At 49.2% G+C, this 19,128-nt stretch overlaps 6 protein-coding genes across 6 annotated transcripts; 4 read left to right on the forward strand and 2 right to left on the reverse strand.

Annotated features, from left to right (window-relative positions):
* Nucleotides 1-255: 255 nt before the first annotated feature.
* On the forward strand, nt 256-1,020 carry BKA55DRAFT_692184 (uncharacterized protein; the record flags this gene model as incomplete). Its single annotated transcript, XM_046199749.1, has 1 exon — nt 256-1,020. The coding sequence occupies one exon, from the start codon at nt 256-258 to the stop codon at nt 1,018-1,020; it is 765 nt and encodes a 254-aa protein (XP_046047601.1).
* Nucleotides 1,021-1,319: 299 nt separating this feature from the next.
* On the forward strand, nt 1,320-2,785 carry BKA55DRAFT_573794 (uncharacterized protein). The gene has a single exon (XM_046193237.1). It carries the CDS (start codon nt 1,482-1,484, stop codon nt 2,385-2,387), a length of 906 nt encoding a protein of 301 aa, XP_046047602.1. The 5' UTR covers nt 1,320-1,481; the 3' UTR covers nt 2,388-2,785.
* Nucleotides 2,786-3,822: 1,037 nt separating this feature from the next.
* Nucleotides 3,823-6,589, reverse strand: BKA55DRAFT_516342 (uncharacterized protein; the record flags this gene model as incomplete). Its single annotated transcript, XM_046188081.1, has 5 exons — nt 3,823-3,981; nt 4,032-4,340; nt 4,383-5,715; nt 5,772-5,938; nt 6,098-6,589. 5 exons carry the CDS (start codon nt 6,587-6,589, stop codon nt 3,823-3,825), a joined length of 2,460 nt encoding a protein of 819 aa, XP_046047603.1.
* A 2,391-nt stretch (nt 6,590-8,980) lies between these two features.
* On the reverse strand, nt 8,981-10,328 carry BKA55DRAFT_618516 (NO signaling/Golgi transport ligand-binding domain-containing protein). The gene is made up of 4 exons (XM_046196734.1): nt 10,131-10,328; nt 10,059-10,067; nt 9,782-10,004; nt 8,981-9,731 (listed from the first exon to the last, which is right to left on the reverse strand). The coding sequence occupies exons 1-4, from the start codon at nt 10,163-10,165 to the stop codon at nt 9,420-9,422; spliced, it is 579 nt and encodes a 192-aa protein (XP_046047604.1). The 5' UTR covers nt 10,166-10,328; the 3' UTR covers nt 8,981-9,419.
* Nucleotides 10,329-10,463: 135 nt separating this feature from the next.
* On the forward strand, nt 10,464-12,259 carry BKA55DRAFT_573812 (WD40-repeat-containing domain protein). The gene is made up of 4 exons (XM_046193238.1): nt 10,464-10,722; nt 10,773-10,899; nt 10,949-11,704; nt 11,754-12,259. The coding sequence occupies exons 1-4, from the start codon at nt 10,591-10,593 to the stop codon at nt 11,801-11,803; spliced, it is 1,065 nt and encodes a 354-aa protein (XP_046047605.1). The 5' UTR covers nt 10,464-10,590; the 3' UTR covers nt 11,804-12,259.
* Nucleotides 12,260-13,350: 1,091 nt separating this feature from the next.
* Nucleotides 13,351-14,706, forward strand: BKA55DRAFT_516518 (uncharacterized protein; the record flags this gene model as incomplete). Its single annotated transcript, XM_046188094.1, has 3 exons — nt 13,351-14,071; nt 14,127-14,431; nt 14,482-14,706. 3 exons carry the CDS (start codon nt 13,351-13,353, stop codon nt 14,704-14,706), a joined length of 1,251 nt encoding a protein of 416 aa, XP_046047606.1.
* Nucleotides 14,707-19,128: the final 4,422 nt, after the last annotated feature.

Genomic DNA, 19,128 nt, shown 5'->3' on the forward strand with positions numbered 1-19,128 from the left:
ACGTTACCTTTCTTTTCTTACTTTTTCCTAAACTTGATACTAATCTTGAATACTTCTTATAGACCTTTTATATTTGCTATTCGCTCTTGTATCTGAGATTTGGCTGATACTATGGCGTCTTACCGTCCTGCGGCTGAGGTTGAATACACCCTCCCCCTCGTATTTCCTGTCGAGGATGGACAGTGTGGTGATCTCGATCAGCGCAATGAGCAGATAGTAAAGGTCCGGGCTGCTTTCGAGTAGGCGAAAAAGACCATGTCCCAGCAAGCTATCGCTCAGCTTTACGACTACCTGCGAAAGGGTACATGGATTCACCACGGTGAGCGTGCCAGCACCCACACCGCGTATAGACACTTCATGGGGAAGGGCAGTTATAACAAAGGCATTCCATCACTATACTACCCCGAGTTTTTTGCCATCCAGGCAATTTTCCCCCAAGACCCCAATGACAAGGATATGCATAAAGCAGTTCAGCAGCTCTATGAAACAGTGTCTAGCCACTGGAGTATAAAGGCTACTCCAGGTATCCCTTTCTTCCCTCGTCTCGAAGACTCTGAGCGAGAACTTCGACTTATTCTCGGCAACCACCCTGTCCGATCTAAGCTGGTGGGAACATCTATCCCTCACCCCTCCCTCGCTACGCCCCTTGTCTCCAGACAACCCCCCAGACCCGAAGCACAAAACTCGAGCTTCCAAAGCGCCCCAAACACCTCCAGCAACAGTAGCGGGCCTGTAGCAAACTCCCCCAGTGGTATGAGCCCACACTTGGCCGGTATCAATATGAAGTTCATGGAATATGACCGACGTGTTGCGGACCTCGAGCGCATGCTCAAAGAGAAAAAGGAAGAGGTCAAGGACAAAGACTTCCAAATGAACAGCCTCGGGTACAAGCAACGATTCGAGCACGCGCAGCAACAGCTCCAGGAAACCCAGCAAGAGCTCCAAGACATGCAGCACCGGTACTGCGAGTCCCAGATGCTTCTTAGGAAGTACCAAGAGAAGGCACATATGGAGGCGTAATGACTTATGAGTTTAGTCGCAGAAGAGCTGCGCATGAAGACACTAATGATGTATGAGTGTTGTTCATTATAATTCCTAATAAACCAGAGATAATACGTATATTCTCTAAATGATCATGACATCATGTTGCTTATAGATAGATCTATACATGTCGTTGGACTATATAAGCAAGTGTTCCAAAAATGCATGGCTGTGGAATTGTCATTTCGTTGGGGGACTGACATAGAACTTTACATCTGAGTACATATTCATATTCTATCATTACATCTGTCCAGGGGGGTACTTGTAATTCTCTGCTGCCGGCAAGTAACTGAGAAAGGCTTTAATCAGCCTTAGACTATCACTTATGCAGCACTGGCAAGCTCTGCAACCTTTTAGGCAACCAACCCGTCATATTCTCTCGCATTACGCTCAATACCGCGTTTCTCGATATTAGGTCCTCTCTCTTTATTTTCCTCCTCATGAAGAGAAATTTATCTCACATTTTCCTAGCCAGGCTACAAAGGTTGGCACTGCTTTACCCTCAACATCCCTCCGCTTTCACTTGTGAGTTCGTCTCATCTTTCTCCTTTCTTCCAGCTAACTCTGGTTCAGCTTTTTGGAAGACCATGTCTGCTCCTCCGGCAGACACTCAACCCCCAGATGCCATGTCGCGTCGCGTACCTTTATCCGAGTCTGTTTCTGAGTGCGGCCACGATTTGGATCTCAATATGTTCAGAACAAAATGGGAAAACTGCAACGACGATCGCAAGAGAAGATGGCGCAGAACCCAGGTCTATAACGTCCTGAAATCTTTCGGAAAAGCCAAGAGCGTCATGTCGGATCGAGCAATCCATGAGCTGTGCGAGTATCTAAAGAGAGGCAAATGGAACAGCACTGCAAGAAATGCCAGTGGACATCCTTGCTACAAGCATTTCAAGGGCACATCGCCATATCCCTCGCCCTTCTCTGGACCATACTATCCCTACTTCTTTATCATTCAGGCTCTGTTTCCGTATAGCGAAGCTCTCAAGGGAATATATCGGGACCTGTCAGACCTGTGGGAGATGGATATCAATCCCACCAGACCCTTCTACCCACGTCTTGCTGACTCCGAGCGAGAGTTCTTTCTCATCATGGGCCAGAGACCCAGTGCTCAGGTCCCGGGTCCCGGACCTCTTACCATGTCGTCCGTGGGCCAGCCTCAGTCTCCTGAAGTTAAAGCTGAGCAGGACAATGATGAAGATTATCATACTCCCAAGCGTACAGCTCAGCCAGAGATGTCTATCAACAACAATGGAGAACAACTCACCAGCATTCGAAGTGACATCGAACAAGGCCCCTCCGAGTTTCAACCTCAGCTTCACAAGGACACCACCGGAAGTTAGGATGTTTCCGATCAACGTCTTCATGAACTGGGAGAAAAAGCGCAGGAAATTCGCCGCCTTGCTATCAAGACACAGAAGCACGCAAATGCTGCTTTCAAGCTCGCAGGCGCCCTCATCGAGGACCTCGGCCCACCTACTGAACATTCCCCTGATGTTATCTCGGAAAAGGAACGACCCAGCAAGCGAGTTCGCGAGAACAAAGATGCCGAAGGACGAGGAAGAAAGTTAATTTTGGTGGAAACCGTGAAGTCCTGTTCAAGGCACAGGATTTCTTTTGGTAGCATCACGGATGCGGCATATCATTAAGGCTGCTCCGGAGGGGAATAGGAGAGCCGCTTATGAGACACAGGAAGATGTATGAAAGTGTTCAGCATAGCTATCAACAATCCAGAGATAACACCAATCGTCTCCGAATGACTGTGATGTCGTGTTGCTTATATGTACTGTAGCTCGATCCATGAAAACTTACATCCTCCACGAAAGGATATTTGAGATGAGACCAAACACTACTCACAACAAACCCAGGGGAGGCAAGAAAATTCAAGATATCTACCTATCCTAAATGACAAAAAGACAGGTAAATTTAGGATAGATTTAGTAGACTCTTAGGCTAGTTATCTTAGCACTTTGGCTTGAAGTCAGAAGTTTTCTTGCTCCCTGAGGCCAGCGCATAACTATTTAGCAACAGCTAAACCTACACAAGCCACATATTAAACATCACACTCTCAATATCGAACAAAACAAAGGGACGTTTTATTGCACCACCTGAGAGACAGTAACTATGATAGTATGTTGATCTTTGACAAATGACACCATGTCAACTCGTAAGACAAAAAAAAAATAACCGCAAATAACCAAACCACCATAAGGGAAAAAGGAAACATGTGGCGTCTGTCTTAACAACAAAAAAGCAAAAAAGACAGCAACAAATAGCGTGGTATGTAATTTTTCGCCGTGAGCTTTAAGGATACACCAGATGAATAAACTTCGACACTTTACACAGATGGGATATCCCCCTCCCCCTTCATCTTTCATCCCCCATCTTTAATAAAATCTCCTGAAACTCTTCCAGGATTTTCCACCCATGTACCCCGTATCCGCGAGCAAAATGACGAAGTGTGTTAAAAACAACAACAAAAAGACAGGAGAGGAAAGAGACGAAGTAGGACAATGGGAAGTTTCCAAAGAAAGAACCATGTCAGTTGTGCCGAACCTGTTTCAGTCAAACACCGCGAAAGCGTCGGTAACATAAACAAAAACAAAAGTGCTCTTTTCCCCTGAAGCCACCACATGAGGGAATTTCACCTCCAGGACCAGATCGCCGAATGACCATGATATAGTTTCCACTCAGAACGCCGTGACAAATGATGCCTGATTAAGTCTGACCCAAGATCGTGTGTGTAATGCCAGCCAACCCAAACCCTCTCGCAAGTCATTAATCTGCTCCTATCTCATCTCCCATTGGGAATGCTTCCGTAAAATTGAAGGCTGAGTTATCACCATCTTGGTCGTGGAGGAACGAATCAAAGTCAAAGTCATTGAGCACGTCACCCGAGTTGAGGGGGTTGGCCAACTCCATGCCGCCGCCATCAAACTGTAGTCAGAGTCAGTATCTGGTTTCACCACTAAGGAGGTTACACGTACCAATGGGCCAAAGCTGTTATCCATGCCCATCATTTGATTGGGGTCGTGCTGAGGAGCTGGTGGCTGAGGAGGAGGAGCAGTTGTTGCGGCTGCGGGAGCATTAGCAGCTGGGCCAGTCGTTTGTTGACCATTCTGACCGGCGTTGCCAGCTTGCCCATTCTTATTGAAGTTGGCAGCATTGGCGTTTTGAATGGGTGTCGCAGGAGCTGGAGTATCCTGCGACTCGTTGTTATCATTTGAAGGAGTTGCACCAGCGTTGTTGAGGTTCTGGTTCTGGTTCGCCTTCTTGTTGGCGGCAGCGCGCTTGAACTTGTCAGTACCTAGAGAGAATAGTTCACCAGTTAGACATACCTTATCCTTAGCGCTCTCCGACTTCTTCTTCTTGGGGGCGGTCTTGTTAGTTTGGCTAGGAGTTGGCGGTGCAGCTGCTGCTTGTTGAGGGGATGCTGTTGTCCTGCTGTTGGCTCCATTTGCGCCAGCAGGTGGTGCCTGGGGAGGAGGCATCGATCGTTGCTGAGGAGTTCCTTGGATCTGAGGACTTTGCTGCTGCATCTGCTGAGGCACCATCTGTCCATTGGGTCCTTGCTGCCATTGCTGGGGATTTCCTTGAGGCCCTTGGCCTGGCTGACCTTGCTGCTGTCGTGCGGCGGCCATCATCTGTTGCTGGTTCATCTGTCCATTGAAAGGTTGACCAGGGTGAGAGCTAGGGGGTCGCATGCCGCCGTTCATCGGAGGTTGGCCTCCCATGTTACCTTCCATCTGCTTGAAGAAGTGAGGTGCCATGTTAGGATCCATCTGGTTGCCCATGAAGTTCATAGCCGGGTTAGGTGAGCCACGGGATTGACCACCCTCGGGGACCGGTGAAGGGATGCCAGAGTTGTTCATCTGAGGTGTGCCACGCTTCATCTGCTCAGCAGGGTTGGGCGAGGCACCTGGTCGCATGGCCTGGGGCGATGTGTCCGGGAACTGGCCGTTGGGTCCAGGAGGACCACCTGGTTGTCCGGGTTGGCCTTCTCGGGGCATGCCATTACCGCCGACGGTATCTTGCTCTTGGCGGGCCATCATGAGTCGCTTCTTGTTCTGCTGCTCTAGAAGCATTAGCTGCATTTGATAGTCTTGGAGGGCATGGTTGCTTCCCCCTCCGTTTTGGGGACCTCCAGGTCCCGCCCGGATGCCGCCTGGGCCTCCCATCTCGCCTGGGTTGTAGAACGCATTGAGAGCGGTTCCATCAGGACCCTGGGCCATCATTGGGGATCCTTGACCTTGAGGAACGGCATTGGGCATCTGCTTGCCTCCCATCTGAGTACCATGGTGTTGCTGCAGGTTCTGCGAGTAGGTCGCGATCGACTTTTGCTGAGCGGCGGGCGGGGCGGCGGCAAAGTTCTGCAGTTGCTGAGGATGTAATGAGTGAGGATTGATGCCATTGGCAAGTAACGTTTGTTGAGCGGCGGCAGTGTTGGGTCCTCCGGGCATCTGCTGGCCTGGCATGCCTTGACCGGGACGGCCATTGGGCATCATGCCGGGCTGGTTAGGGTTGAACGGTGCGCCATCGATGCGCTGTCGCTTGGAAGGCGAGGGAGCGTTCTCCCCAGACGCTGGTGAAGAAGGTCTGTTTTGGCCATCCATACCGGAGGGATCTCGCTGCATCTGGTTCTGCTTGGCCTGCTGTAGCATCATTTGAGGGCTGGATATCACGGTTAGGCGAGGGGCTTGTAATTCGATGAGAAATAAGATGCTCACTTGTTTTGGTTGTTAGCCATGGCAGCGCGGGCAAGGTTGCCCTGCTTCATGTTCATCATGCCGCCGTTCTGCATGTTGCGCATCATTTGATATTGCTGTGTAGCCATATCTGGTCGCATCTGTCGCAGAAGTTCCTGCTGTTGATTCTGCTTTAGCCGGGATTGCTGCTACATTGCCACCGAGGGTCAGCATTGGTCACCAGCCAAAGTGGTTACCAAATGTTAGGGGCATGGCAGTCAATCTGACACCATCATCCATTGAGTGGGTGAGATGCCAGACTGGAGTGCCCTGGGTGGCAGCATGACAGAAAGAAAAAGATGGCTTACCTGAGTATGTTGAACATATTGGTTAATGGTATTGTTTCCGCTCTTGGCGCGCTGCGCGTAGTAAATATCCCAAAAGACGGAGAACCACTCGTAGAGAAAAGAGGTGTCGGAAGCAGGCATGGGAAGCTTTGGCGGCGGCAAGTCTTCAGGAAGTTTGGAGTCGATGTCGTCCTTCGAATCGGTATCCATGGGATCGTCGCCAACACCGTTGATGACATTTCCGTTCTCGTCGCGACGACGGGTCGCGCCATCCTTACTAAGGACATTGACCTGTTGATCGCTGGAAAGGAGAGATCGGGCGCAATCGTACATTCCCATGCGGATAAAGTATTCGTAGATGTAGGTGTTAAGAACGCTGCGTTGGTTATCGTTTGCCTGTTGGCGAGACGCGGCGGCAGCAGCCGCAGCGGCCTGGGGGTTGATGGCGCCGTTGTTCATCATGGGCATGGGGGCACCTCCAACAGGACCACCCATGGGGTTCATGTTGGCCATGTTAACGTTTGGATTCATGGCCATGACAATTCAGAAGTAACCGGAGAGAAGACAGAGAGACGCCTATAGGCTCTGCTGCAGCGACGACAGCAGTCGGGGGCTCGTGTAGCCACGGGGGCGTGCCACCAGGCGGAGCAGCGCTGGATAGCGTCCCAACGTGGACGTGACGGGCAGTGAAGCCAAAGGTCGCGAGCGAAGGGATCACCAGCGAAGGAGACGTGGACGCGGTCCAAGTTGCCAGGCGCGCGGTCGGGCGGGGGACGAGGATCGCGAGAACCACGAGACCAGGAGACGAGAATGGGAGGCGAGCCCGAGTAGAGGGAATTGGAGGATCGTGTCAGGCGTCGGCAATCGGCGGAAAGGGATATCGCAGGAAATCAAAAGTGATAAAAGCGTAGCGTGCACTGCAATGCGATACTACGCGATGCGATAGTCGACCGATAGTCGATGTCGCGGTGATGAGTTGGAGATAAGAAGTATGTAGGATGAATATGGTGTGGTTGGTGTAGGTTGGATTTGGCGGAGTGTCGAGGTAACTGGGAGTGGAAAGTGGGTGCTGGGCTTGTGCTTTCCTGAGGCGATGGCCTCTGCCTCAGTTGCTCCAAGTGTAAAAAAACGAGTGCCTGGGGTCGGGCATTCGCCAGGGGTGGGAGGGTACTTGTGGTTCTGCGGGCAGCTCGAGCAAAGACCAAGTACCTTGGAGAATTCAACGGAACGCCTCCAAAGACGAGCGGGTACCTCCAAATTATATGTAGAGTGCCCTTCTATTCAAGTACCGACAGCAAACGGAAACGATCCAAACGCCAGACGGACGGGAACAGTGGAGGACGGGAGAGACCCAGTATAGATGCAGTAGGTTGATCAACGTCAAACTCTTTTGCAATTATCAAGCGCGAAGGATACTCGTCGCTTGAAGCTTTTCAAAGCAGATGGCACTACGGCCGAGTAGAAATGAGGTGCTTTGTTTGATGGAGGAGAAGAAGGTGTGAGAGTGAGTAAAAGGGAGCAAGACAGAGGTTGTGGGTGAAAAACGTGGTCGGTCCTTGATTTGGGCGGTGGGAATCCCTCCAGTCAGTGAGTGCCAGTAGAAAAGAAAGGAGGACGGACGGTCAAACCTTTCTTCTTCCTTCTTCCCTTTGGCTCGCTCCCTGAAAACTTTATCAATTGATAGAGTCAGTGAATGACGGCGACTTAATCATGTGAATCGTTTCTACTTTTTAGACATTATCAATTTAGCATTGTGATGTAGCTCTCTCCGCATATCAGAATTGGTACCAACAGTGATACGCCTCCGATGGTTAGATGCATGCAATTTACAAGTACAGCAGACCTTGCTCCAAAACGGTAAAACACAAATTACAAGGCTGGCCGTCTGTCAAAAGCTTAGGTTTCCCTGGGACCTGGAGACAGATCCACCAAATTGGATGCCTTGACTCCTTGCAGCTAAAAGAAATCGGGACGGTCGATCATAAGAACGAATGCATATAAGCGAATCCAACCTGAACATTGAAGTCAATTGCAAGACGTTGGAAAACTTCGAGATTCTATCAGAATTCACTATTTTAGTCCCTCATTGTTCTGCGTGATCCTTCAAAGACATTCGACTTGGCCAGAAACTACCGAGACCGGTTTGATGCGCATGGAACACGTACAGAAGGGAGGCTGGCTTCTAACTGGGGTTAAGCACAGGGCTGCCAACATGCCCTGTGAGGCTCAGTAAGCTCAGCACGTCTCAGCGACACTCAGCGGCCTAGACCACAGCTGTAGTGGATGCTCTTCAGGGGCTCTCACCAAGGTTTGCACGTTAGCGGACCCGAATGATCATAGGTCGCGTCACCCCACACACTGGACCCTTGATCTGAGGGACGCGCCCTGGAGCTAGACGGTCATCCTCGCCATTGGCGCGCTGAGTTTGTCGCGTTACACTCTAGTACGTAAATCTCAGACCAAGGTACGTAATTTCTGGTATGGTGCTCAAAATGTCCCCGGTCTTGAGACCTCAGGCATGATATCGGAGACAAAACGGTGACCCTTTTGCCTCAGGCACATGTGTTACCGTCATTCTGGTCTGAGCTTGTACCTCCACTAACAAATACCATCCAACTTGTAAATCGATCGTCTGTCATTTCGCGGGGATTTGACGTTATCAATCTACTAATACCTGCCTCTTGTGGTATGGAGCTTCAACGCTTCATTATCCGGCGGGGTTGAGATATAGCATAAATCGTGATTGTGAATAATTGACATGGAGTTCTTGAATGATAATAGTTCAATGCGTATGATCATGTCGTTTGCTGATTGACTCATGATGTAGTCGGCTTCTGGAAGCTGAGAGAAATTAAAGCTAACATCCATGATGCTTCTTTATAGTAAATGAGGATCTGTTTGTCTTGTACTCTCGCTTTCATTTGTTACTGTGGTTCCCTTAATAAAACAAACTTCAGTTCGCAATATATATTAACTCAAACTTTCGTTGCCCAGTAACCTCAATGCAAATTGTTTCATCATAATATTCTGGCTCTATGGCGTGAGCTCAATTAATCGGCATTTCCAGCTTAGCACGTGGCTGACAGCTGTCTTCCATGGGTATCTACACGTGCCATGATCCCAAGCCAACTCTCGCAAGATTGGTAAAACGGAGTTTGTTCCGTAAGAAAGTTTGCTTCCATGCCAACCGTCCTGATCGGCACAATATCGCCGTATATGCCGTCAATGATCATTTGGGGGCATCCCCCCCTGAATATCTAGAATTTCTCGTAACCATCCATCCATCTGTGTCCTGGCAATTATTCAATCGTCGTCACATTCATGACTCCCCCTCTTGTGTCTCTCAGTCATCCTCAGGGGGCAGTTCATCGTCGATGTATCGGATTAGCGATACCCTCATCTCTGTGCTGTCGTTGCCCCGCAACACGTCACTGACGAAGTGAGCTTCAACTTGCATTTGCACCATCTCGAGTGCACCTCGTAGCACTCCACACAGAATGTTGGAGTACCAAAGTTGATCTTGCGCTCGACCATCGTCGGGGAGCTCAACAAAGTCGGCCAATGGGTTCTCTTCAAATACCAGAGAGAACTGATCATTTTCGCTTGTCCAATTCATCACTTGAGGAGTAATGTTGAGGAATATCTTGAATCCAACCTGGTTCTCTCGTTAGTCACTGTCTAACGCTACGCAAGAAGTCTCCCTACCCTGGATATCATCTCTGCCGTCTCGCGGAAGTTGGCGCATCGCTTCATGGTGTTGGACTTGGCCAGATAGTCTTCAATAAGTCGCAGACCAATGTTGTAGCCCATCTTGTCGAGTTGCTTGTTCACCTCGGCATAGTCACTCTCGTAGTCCTTGCATAATTGTGCGACGATAGTTCCGTAAGTCAAAGTGACGAGCTCAGCGTTGACCTTGTCGATTCGAGTTCTGTTGTTCTGTTAGAGAGGGGTTTCGTTGTGGACTCATGCGGCCGTCGCTTACTTCCAGATTCTAGAACTAGATTAGTATTCGACAGTAATTTGGTGACCGAACTAGGTATCATGATGAACTTACTCCTCGCCTACGCGGGACGCTTTGTTGGCCGCCATTACTGCGGCTGTGAGGGAGGGGCTGTGGAAGAGTTTAAGGACAGCGACCGAGCTCTGCAATCAACAAGACGTTGGCGCAGGGTCAAAAGATCGTAGAAATGGAATAGACTCCAATATCATACGCAAGCAGAGCTATGCAATGTAGCTTGAACCAGGGAGGTGAAGCAGTAGCGCCAACACCGCCCTGGAACGTCGGTGCACGGAAGGTTGAAACACCGACCTCAGGAACAATCTTCGGCCCGGCCACCAATCATTTGCAGGAGCTTGATTTACTTTGCATGAAGCCCACCACCATCGTCAAAAGTGAAGCAACAGGAAGCTCCAAGCTCATTTAACAGCTCCAGAACTCGACAGAAATTTGGCGCATTCGCATAAATAGCGTCGCATATAATTGTTCTTTCTCTTGATACCCTTTCAACTTCGCCATGTCCGCCGAGAAACGTCCCGCCGATGGAGATCCCAGCTCTTCTCAGTCGCTGGTGAAGCGACAGAATGTCAACTCTTCTACAGGTGCTCTTGCGCGTCTGAACGCGTCAAGCAATGCATTGGTGCAATCTGTATGTTTTAGACTGTTTAGTTGTTGAGTTCTCCGGACTGACTGGTGTAGGCGCCGAGAACAAGCGGGCTTCAAGCTCCTGTCATGGAACTGTCAGGACACTCAGGCGAGATTTTTGCAGCAAAGTTCGATCCTACAGGCAACCTGATTGCATCTGGTGGAATGGATAGATCTCTAAGTGAATAGGGGACAGTGCTTCATGGGTGACAACGGACTGACTTTGGTAGTGCTCTGGAGAACATACGGCGATTGCGAAAACTACGGAATATTGAATGGTCATCGAGGTGCCATTCTGGACTTACAATGGTCACGCGACTCGGAAATTCTATATAGTGCATCGGCCGACATGCACCTTGCGAGCTGGGATTTGACATCAGGCACACGAATCCGCAGATACGTTGGGCATGAGGAGGTTATCAACACGGTGGGCATCAGTAGACGAGGAGAGGAGATGCTTGTCAGTGGTAGCGACGACTCAACAATCGGAATCTGGGACCCCCGATCGAAGAACGCCGTCGACTATATCCAGACCGAGTTCCCTGTTACAGCCATTGCTGTATCCGAGGCTGGTAACGAGATATACGCAGGCGGCATCGACAACGATATTCGAGTATGGGACTTGAGAAAGAAGTCGGTAATATACTCGATGCTGGGCCATTCAGACACCATCACCTCATTGAGGGTTTCACCAGATTCTCAATCGCTTGTCTCATACGCTATGGACTCTACAGTTCGAACATGGGATATCCGACCTTTTGCGCCAACAGAACGACACATCCGAACCTTTGACGGTGCGACAATGGGCATGGAGAAGAATCTTCTCGGAGCAAGCTGGGACTCAGAAGGCAAGAGAATTGCAGCAGCATCAGGCGATGGAACAGTCATGGTCTGGTCAAGCGAGACAGGCAAGCTCGCTTACAAGCTGCCCGGTCACAAGGGCACAGTCAACTGTGCAGAGTTCTCGCCAAACAAGGAGCCTATTCGTAAGTATTCTGCTGATCATTTTCGAGGCGGTGAACTAACAAGTTACAGTACTTTCTGCATCGTCAGACCGCACAATGCTTCTTGGCGAGTTGAAATGAGGAGAATAAGTAATAACCCGATATTCTAATCTACTACCCGTACGCTCCCTGGCATATTGGTTCACAAGATGCGCGCTCCCGTGTCAGGGCTCAGTATTCTGGTAACTTTTACGCCATCGAAGCTTGCCTCTGAGGGCGTAACAAGGGAAGCTCATCACCCTCACCATGGCTGAATAGTGTAGCCGTTAGGATGACGCAGGGAGCTTTGTGTAACTCTCTCCGATATTGCCAGGGAGCATGAATATTCAATCTGGGGAAGCTCTGGAGACGGCTAGAAAAGCGGATTACAGCATGTACAAAGTTGGTGAAATAACATTGGGAAGGGTGGAGGAGGCGTTTATGGCTTGTATCAAAAGATGAGACATGAGCTAGGGGGTACGCATACATAGATGTTTATGCTATATGTGCAAATAGTCGATTAATAGTAAGCCCTTGAAGAAACAAACCACATCAAACACGATCAAAACTTAAGGGATGGAGTATCTTCCAATGAAGTTAGTTGTATGTAACCCTTCCTCAGACATTATCCAATTATCGTGAGGTTGCGGCTGCATAAAGCCAGAATACTTGAGTTTCAGGTGCAAACCCCTGGTTGGCTGCGAGGCGCTCCAAGCAAAATGCGGCGTGCTTCAACCCGAGACGTTCAGATGCAACAAGACAAAAAGTCTCTGAAACTTATATGTTCATGATATAATTGTTATGATTTAAGCATAACATAAAGTAATTGTGAAGATATGTGATAACATCATCTTGAGATGATGGTCGACAGTAGACCCAAGTGGTCAGCCGCATATCGACTAGCTTTGAAGCTGGTTACCCCTGGATAGAGCTCGGACTGGGTAGTAATTTGTAGATCTCCACCTCCCACGTTTTTCCAACACGCACGGGACGTCCAATCCATCTTGCCAGAGCAGTTTATCAACTGTAGCAGGTTAATTTCGTAGAAGCCAACCAAATTCGTCGCCGCAAACAGCTGTAATCACATTCTCAATCCCTGCTGTTTACTTTTCAGCAGCTGAACTTGTTCCTCCTTGCAGAGGGGATCGTTTGGGTATCCCTGACGCGGTTTGTCCCTTTCGGAGGACCCGTAGGCTAAGGTTTATGAACATGGGTCTTTGAACCTTTCAGTTCAATCAAGGGGTCGAAAAAGGGAACCTCGTGTGAAAACGACAAGACAAACGACGGGCCATCTGCCCACTAACATAATTAGATCATGACTGAAGCCGGGGCCATTTTCTGGTTTATCGAAACTTGACCCTCTTTTTTATTGTCTCTTGTCGCTGTCTTCGTTCGTCCCTTTTGCGGTTTTGTCTCAAAAAGTCAAGACAGGTTCTTGAACCCTTTTGTTCTTTGTTTGCTTGTCTTGTTTCTTCTCTACTAATAATGACCGAGATGGTACAAGTTTTCATGTTGAGCGTGTAGTTTTATCGTATGTTCTTTTTATGTTCTCTCGCGGACTTTGTTGAAAATTCACGATAGCGCCGCCTTAGTCGCTTTTACCTGAGTCGTAACGATCTATATACTGCCTCGGGTGCCCCCGTCGAAATATGGACATGGACCGTTCTGACATGGAGAGGCTTCGTGCTGACCTCATACAACGATCACGAATGGAGCGAGGTGGTATTCCGACTGGAGGCGATGTCAACCTCGACGTCAATGTTGATGTCGAAGCTCAACACAGTATACAAGAACCTCGTTCGAGTCCTGCTCCCCTGTCGCGGTTGTTGAGTCGGAGAGAACCTGCTTCAATGACGGGACAATCCCAGCTCGCCGAAATCGAGAGCGTTAAGTCTCAAGACTCCAATACGAATCGACCTGCTGGTTCTCGAAGATTTGCTGTACCAGGCTTCTTGCGAATATGGGAACGTAACAACACCACACCACAATCCAACGATATTCGCAATGCTACAGCTTCTCCCGCGCCGCTTCTTCCTATTGCTGAACCTCTATCGCCGACGAGACCGGAGCCTGTCGCTACACCCTCAGAATCGCATCGATCGCGACGTCAAAGACGGCAACGAAGCCCTCCTCTCGACCCATTGGAAGCGCATCTCTCTGAAATCCTGGGCGGATCAACTATTAGACGACATCGAAGACGGAGGGAATATCATGAAAGAGAACGCGATCGCCATAGATCGCGAAGAAGTCATCAGCGACATCCCAGGTTCTTCCTGGGCTGTATACCATGGGTTCGATCGAGGCGCATGAGAGCACAGATCCTTAGGTGTTTAACTTCAGGTCTGTTTCTTGTAATTCTCGTCACTGTCTGTAAGTCATGACCCAATCGTGTTGCCTGTGTAATTGCGATATTGATCAGTAATAGACCTTTCCCTATCAATGACACACAAGGTCAACACTCGCGAAATGAACATCATGCTCATTCTTGTTGTGTTATTCGCCGCAGCCTTCTTCTTCCACGGTCTTATTAGACTGTGTCTCCTAATAATAAAAGGTAATCGCGAAGCCGCTGAGCGAGCAAATCGACCTCCTCGATATCGTGCGCCTCGATACGCCGTACCTCCTGTCCCCATTCCTGTTGTTCTTGCGCAGGATGAAGAAGCTGTTGGTGTGGAGAGCGAAGCGACAAAGACACAACCCCCAGCCTATGGTCGTTGGCGTGAGACAGTGGTATGTATTGAATTTGTTACCATTGACATAACTGCGCTAACACTTTGCAGCGAGTTGATCCAGATCGCTTGTTCTGGCAGCGCAATGAGGCCGTGGATCTTTCTCAAATACGACCTAATACTCGAGCTGGTCCTAGGCCACCGTCGTATGTGTCTGAGGATGGTATATCATATGTAGTCGAGGCGCAACCTCGATCAACAGCACCAACAACGGAAGTGCCTCTACCTCTACACCCATCAGAGCTTGGTAGAGTGGCCAGGGTACCAACCGAGTAGGAAACGTAAAGGGATAATCTTACAGCGCATTATAGCGAGCAATATGCATGGTTTATATGAAAGCGAAGACACATTTGAAGATCCAGAGCCTCTCTTCAGAGGCATTGTTAAATTCAGCGTACATGAGTATCTGCAGCATTGATATCACATATTAGCGAAGTTTTACAGAGTATTGCCATTGAGAGGAAGTTAGAGGTTTAGACTATGAGATACCAAATAGGAAAAGGCAATACTACAGACTTGTTCTCAGTTAAAGTTGCTCGTGTTGGCCTATCGGTAATTGGAGACCCAGTCACGGTGTTACTCAACAGGTGAAAGTCGAGCAATTCCGCGATCAGGCTATCTCTCTTTTTTGAGCAGGGAGTAATTATCTCGCGGCGAGTCTCGGAAGAGGCGTGGAGTTGCCATGGCCGGGGTTTGACATCACGCGGTTATATCCCCTGCCAACTGCGTCTGCGCCTAGAAATCAGAACTTCTCAAAATAAGGGTTCAATAACTTCAGCTTTGAAAAGACTGTCGTAGAGATGGCATTCTGTTGAAGCCATCTGCGTTCTCGGTTTGCATGATAGGCCAGGCCATTTGGAGAATAAAGGTTGCTTGACTGTATCACGTGAACACTTTAAAGTGAATCAGAGCTTCAACAATTCGCTTGGCAGGCACAGCACGGCCAGATGGGAAATCATCCTTCCTCCCTAGTGAACTCCCATTCTTTCCTAAAGCAGAGAGGTTCGAGTTGAGGTGTGAAAGAGAAAGGTTAGTCCTGATTGGAGCGTGGACTCGACCCCAGTCAGTGGCTTCTTTGCCCTTTGTCCTTTTATTTAGTCCAGCGCGTTTAGAGCGTGTGATGGTCAGCGAGGTTGAAGGGAGAGATTCTTGTTGTATGAGTTGATGAGAATGAGTCGTTCTCATATAGTGACTGAGTTATGCTTGAGCGACTTGATCTGATGTGTACAGTCACAAATCACTCGCTCCGTATCTATTGTATTTATTCAGAGCTCAAGGTTCAGTGAGTGTTACACAGCTTGTCCATTCCGCCGAGGCAATTCAATACCAACTCCATTTCCCCTCCCCCTCCGTCTTAGTCCAAAGTCCTCTTGGCTACTCCCACTTCAGCTCAGTTCAGTTCAGTTCAGGGTGTTGCGCCGCTGAGTGAGCCTGAGTCGAGGTCGCCCCCTCCCCACATCCCAACATCCACAATCATCATAATGGATCCCATTTCCGTTCTGATTCGACTCGTTTGTGGGTGGTAACTTAAGTTAGGCCTCGTTAGTGTCAGTCTTGGGGGTCGGGGTTGTCCAGTCGTATGGTGAAGAAATGGCAGGTAGTGTGTCATTCGCTCCTTGCTGTGTGTGCCCGCGGTTGCTCCCCTCATTTTGAAAATTTTTTAATCAAAAAATTATTCCCCATTTCCCATTTCATTTAGGACAAAACAAAGAACCATACATAACAAATACAATTTCTCTTGGTGTTGAAGTGCCCTTTTTCGGAGTCTCAATACCTATTCATATTTTTGTTCTACAAAATCCACTTATTGGATCATCATTATTTTTTACCTTGCCATTTTCTTACTCTACCTACCCATCAAGTTCCCTCCGAGTCCATAAAGGTATGTTGATGCTAAAAGCGTGGTTTTTTGCGTTGCGTTGCTGCATTGCGGTTTTTGGTCTTGTGCTGCTGCTCTGTGTTGCTGCCCCTCCTTTGCGTGACAACAACCGCCCATAATCGAGACGCCTCGCCTATCGCAAATGTCGAATACTTTTGGCCCCCCGTTTTCGAATTTATCGAATATATTATCAATATCGAATTTTTGTTGCGATTCGAATCTCGTTCCTCGCTTTCAAATCCGTCGATGCAAGAAATCCCTCGTTTGAAGCTTCGGCCTCACAACAACCCGCTTCCAAAAGCCTTCCGTCTTTGGCCTCCGTGTACGACCCGACATTTCGGCGCAAGCTCCGGTCTCCAACGGTCCGTGTCCGAACCATATCGGTTTATATCTCCCGGTTTTCTGGAGAGCTCTGATCTTGGTGTTGCCCCTCGGCATACTCGAAGTGCGGGGTTGACGATCTGGGATTGTCAAAGCTTATCATATGACAAATACCAATAGGACAATCACATTGTCCCGACCTTCAGCAGCGGAGTCGAGTTAAACAAGATCTATGGTAGCCTCAACAACATATGCGCGACTATGAAGCTCATGACGACTTGGAATGCCCCCTCATGTCGCTGTCGACCTTGGGTCCCCCCATGCCTTACAGGGACGCATTCGACCCCAGCCAATGAACATGTTATCATTTCATGTTGGACCAAGGACACGATGGAACATGCTATTACGATCTACCCTGGAGTTGCGATGAAATATTCATACTGGCGACTAGGCGACAGCAGATATCCAGCAGCAGCCCTGCAATGCACACCTGAACGTTGTGTTTAACACGTTACTAACTTTATTGATTCAGACCTATCTTCAAAATGTCTTCCCTCTCTCGACGTGCTTGCTACAAGTGTGGCAATGTTGGCCACTACGCTGAGGTCTGCTCTTCTGCTGAGCGTCTCTGCTACAACTGCAAGCAGCCCGGTAAGTGCCACTCATAGGTCAAGTCAGACTTGAATCTAATTTACAAAAGGCCACGAGTCCAACGGATGCCCTCTCCCCCGTACCACTGAGGCCAAGCAGTGCTATCATTGCCAGGGTCTTGGTCACGTCCAGGCTGACTGCCCTACCCTCCGCCTGAGCGGCACTGGCACCAGCGGCCGTTGCTACAACTGTGGCCAGCCCGGTCACCTTGCTGTATGTGACGGTAATATCTTGAATGATGAAACATAACTGATTGTAATAGCGCGCTTGCCCCAACCCCGTTGGTCCTACTATGGGCCGTGGTGCTCCCATGGGTCGTGGTGGCTTCCCCGGTGGCTACGGCCGTGGTGGTTTCGCTGGTGGTCCTCGTCCTGCCACTTGCTACAAGTGCGGTGGTCCCAACCACTTTGCTCGTGATTGCCAGGCTCAAGCCATGAAGTGTTATGCCTGCGGCAAGCTCGGCCACATCTCTCGGGACTGCACTGCTCCTAACGGTGGTCCTCTCAACACTGCTGGCAAGACTTGCTACCAGTGCGGTGAGGCTGGACACATCTCTCGTGACTGCCCTCAGAAGAACGCTCCCGGTGTTGGCGAGATTCCTCAGGAGGTTGATATTGGAAGCGTTCCCGCTCCTCCGGTTGCTTCTATCGCTCCCGTGGCTTAAACAAATATTGGAGTTAGCTGTTGGTGTATGCCCTTGGTGGCGTATGTCCCAACAGCGGCCCAGAGTGTCGGTCTGAGATGGCCGACACTTTGGCTTTTTTAACAGTTGTTCTTTTTGATGCCGACACGTGAACCTATCACTACATCCTTACACTCAAATTATTTCTTTGTTTTGGTTCTTGTTCTTTGATCCGAAGCATGCATTTGCCAGCATCACTTGTCTGGCCTCGACTTGCATGGCATTTTCGGTCCGTCCGAATTCATCTTTGAACCTCTTTTTTATCTTTCACTTGAGCAATGCCACATTGTTCTAGCGGTTGCACATAGCCGATACAGCATTGTTGCTATCACGACCCGCGAGGAAATGCCGGTACTTGGCCAGGAAAGATTTCTAGCGACGAATTTCCTTTTTCCAACATTCACCTAGACTTGTTTGCATGGATCCTTGGTTACTAGGGGGTCTCGGGACGGTTTCTCCGTTATCTGGCACCTTTCCTCAGATACAACTTTGGATCATTCACCCAAGGACTACTACTACGATTTGAACGACAGACGCTGTCACGTGGCTCTTAACGACTTTCGAAAATTACGGCACCCTGCGAAGGATATACCCCGCGAGGCGATGTGTTGGTTGTTGAGCTTGGAAAAGAAAAGCAGAGACTCAGGCTTTGATCAGTGAAGATGACCCCGCTAGGTTGCGGGTGAGATTAAGCCTCGGGAGAGCTTGTGTTGTCGCCTGGCGGCAGAAAAGACCAGTGGATGCGTGCGTGAGAGTGGTGGGCTGAAGGCCAGATGATCGATGATCATAGGGGATAGGATGCTGTTTCTCGTGGACGACGGATTTCTGATTGCAATCACGCATGAATGATCTGTTCGATGCGGACGATGGCGTCCTACAGAACGGCAAACAAACAGACAAGCAACACAATCTGTAAGGACAGAAGCCTTTGAAGTACTGAGGCTTCCTGACTGATGGCTGTTTGCTTGTGCTCGTGGTTTTGGCGTGGCTGATGGATGAGGAGGGGAGGCTGCAGTGGTGGTTAGTGACAGACGCGCAAGATGCAGCGAGAAGAGTTGTAAATGATTTGATACGCACCCATAACCCCCAAATGAAGCGAAGTGGCATCAGCGAAGCAAGCAAGCAGAATGTGTGTGGCGAGATGTGTTGATGACTGAAGATTTGT

This window comes from Fusarium redolens (genome assembly GCF_020744475.1).
Source record: "Fusarium redolens strain MPI-CAGE-AT-0023 chromosome Unknown BKA55scaffold_11, whole genome shotgun sequence".
Classification (NCBI taxonomy): domain Eukaryota; kingdom Fungi; phylum Ascomycota; class Sordariomycetes; order Hypocreales; family Nectriaceae; genus Fusarium; species Fusarium redolens.

What these genes read in the sequence shown, in the direction of transcription:
- BKA55DRAFT_573812 (XM_046193238.1), top strand. Translation starts at nt 10,591, where the DNA reads ATGTCCGCCGAGAAACGTCCCGCCGATGGAGATCCCAGCTCTTCTCAG. An exon ending in GCAATGCATTGGTGCAATCT is followed by an intron (nt 10,723 to 10,772) that starts GTATGTTTTAGA and finishes TGACTGGTGTAG; the next exon opens with GCGCCGAGAACAAGCGGGCT. An exon ending in TGGAATGGATAGATCTCTAA is followed by an intron (nt 10,900 to 10,948) that starts GTGAATAGGGGA and finishes TGACTTTGGTAG; the next exon opens with TGCTCTGGAGAACATACGGC.
- BKA55DRAFT_618516 (XM_046196734.1), bottom strand. Translation starts at nt 10,165, where the DNA reads ATGGCGGCCAACAAAGCGTCCCGCGTAGGCGAGGA. An exon ending in CGGCAGAGATGATATCCAGG is followed by an intron (nt 9,732 to 9,781) that starts GTAGGGAGACTT and finishes CGAGAGAACCAG; the next exon opens with GTTGGATTCAAGATATTCCT.
- BKA55DRAFT_573794 (XM_046193237.1), top strand. Translation starts at nt 1,482, where the DNA reads ATGAAGAGAAATTTATCTCACATTTTCCTAGCCAGGCTACAAAGGTTG.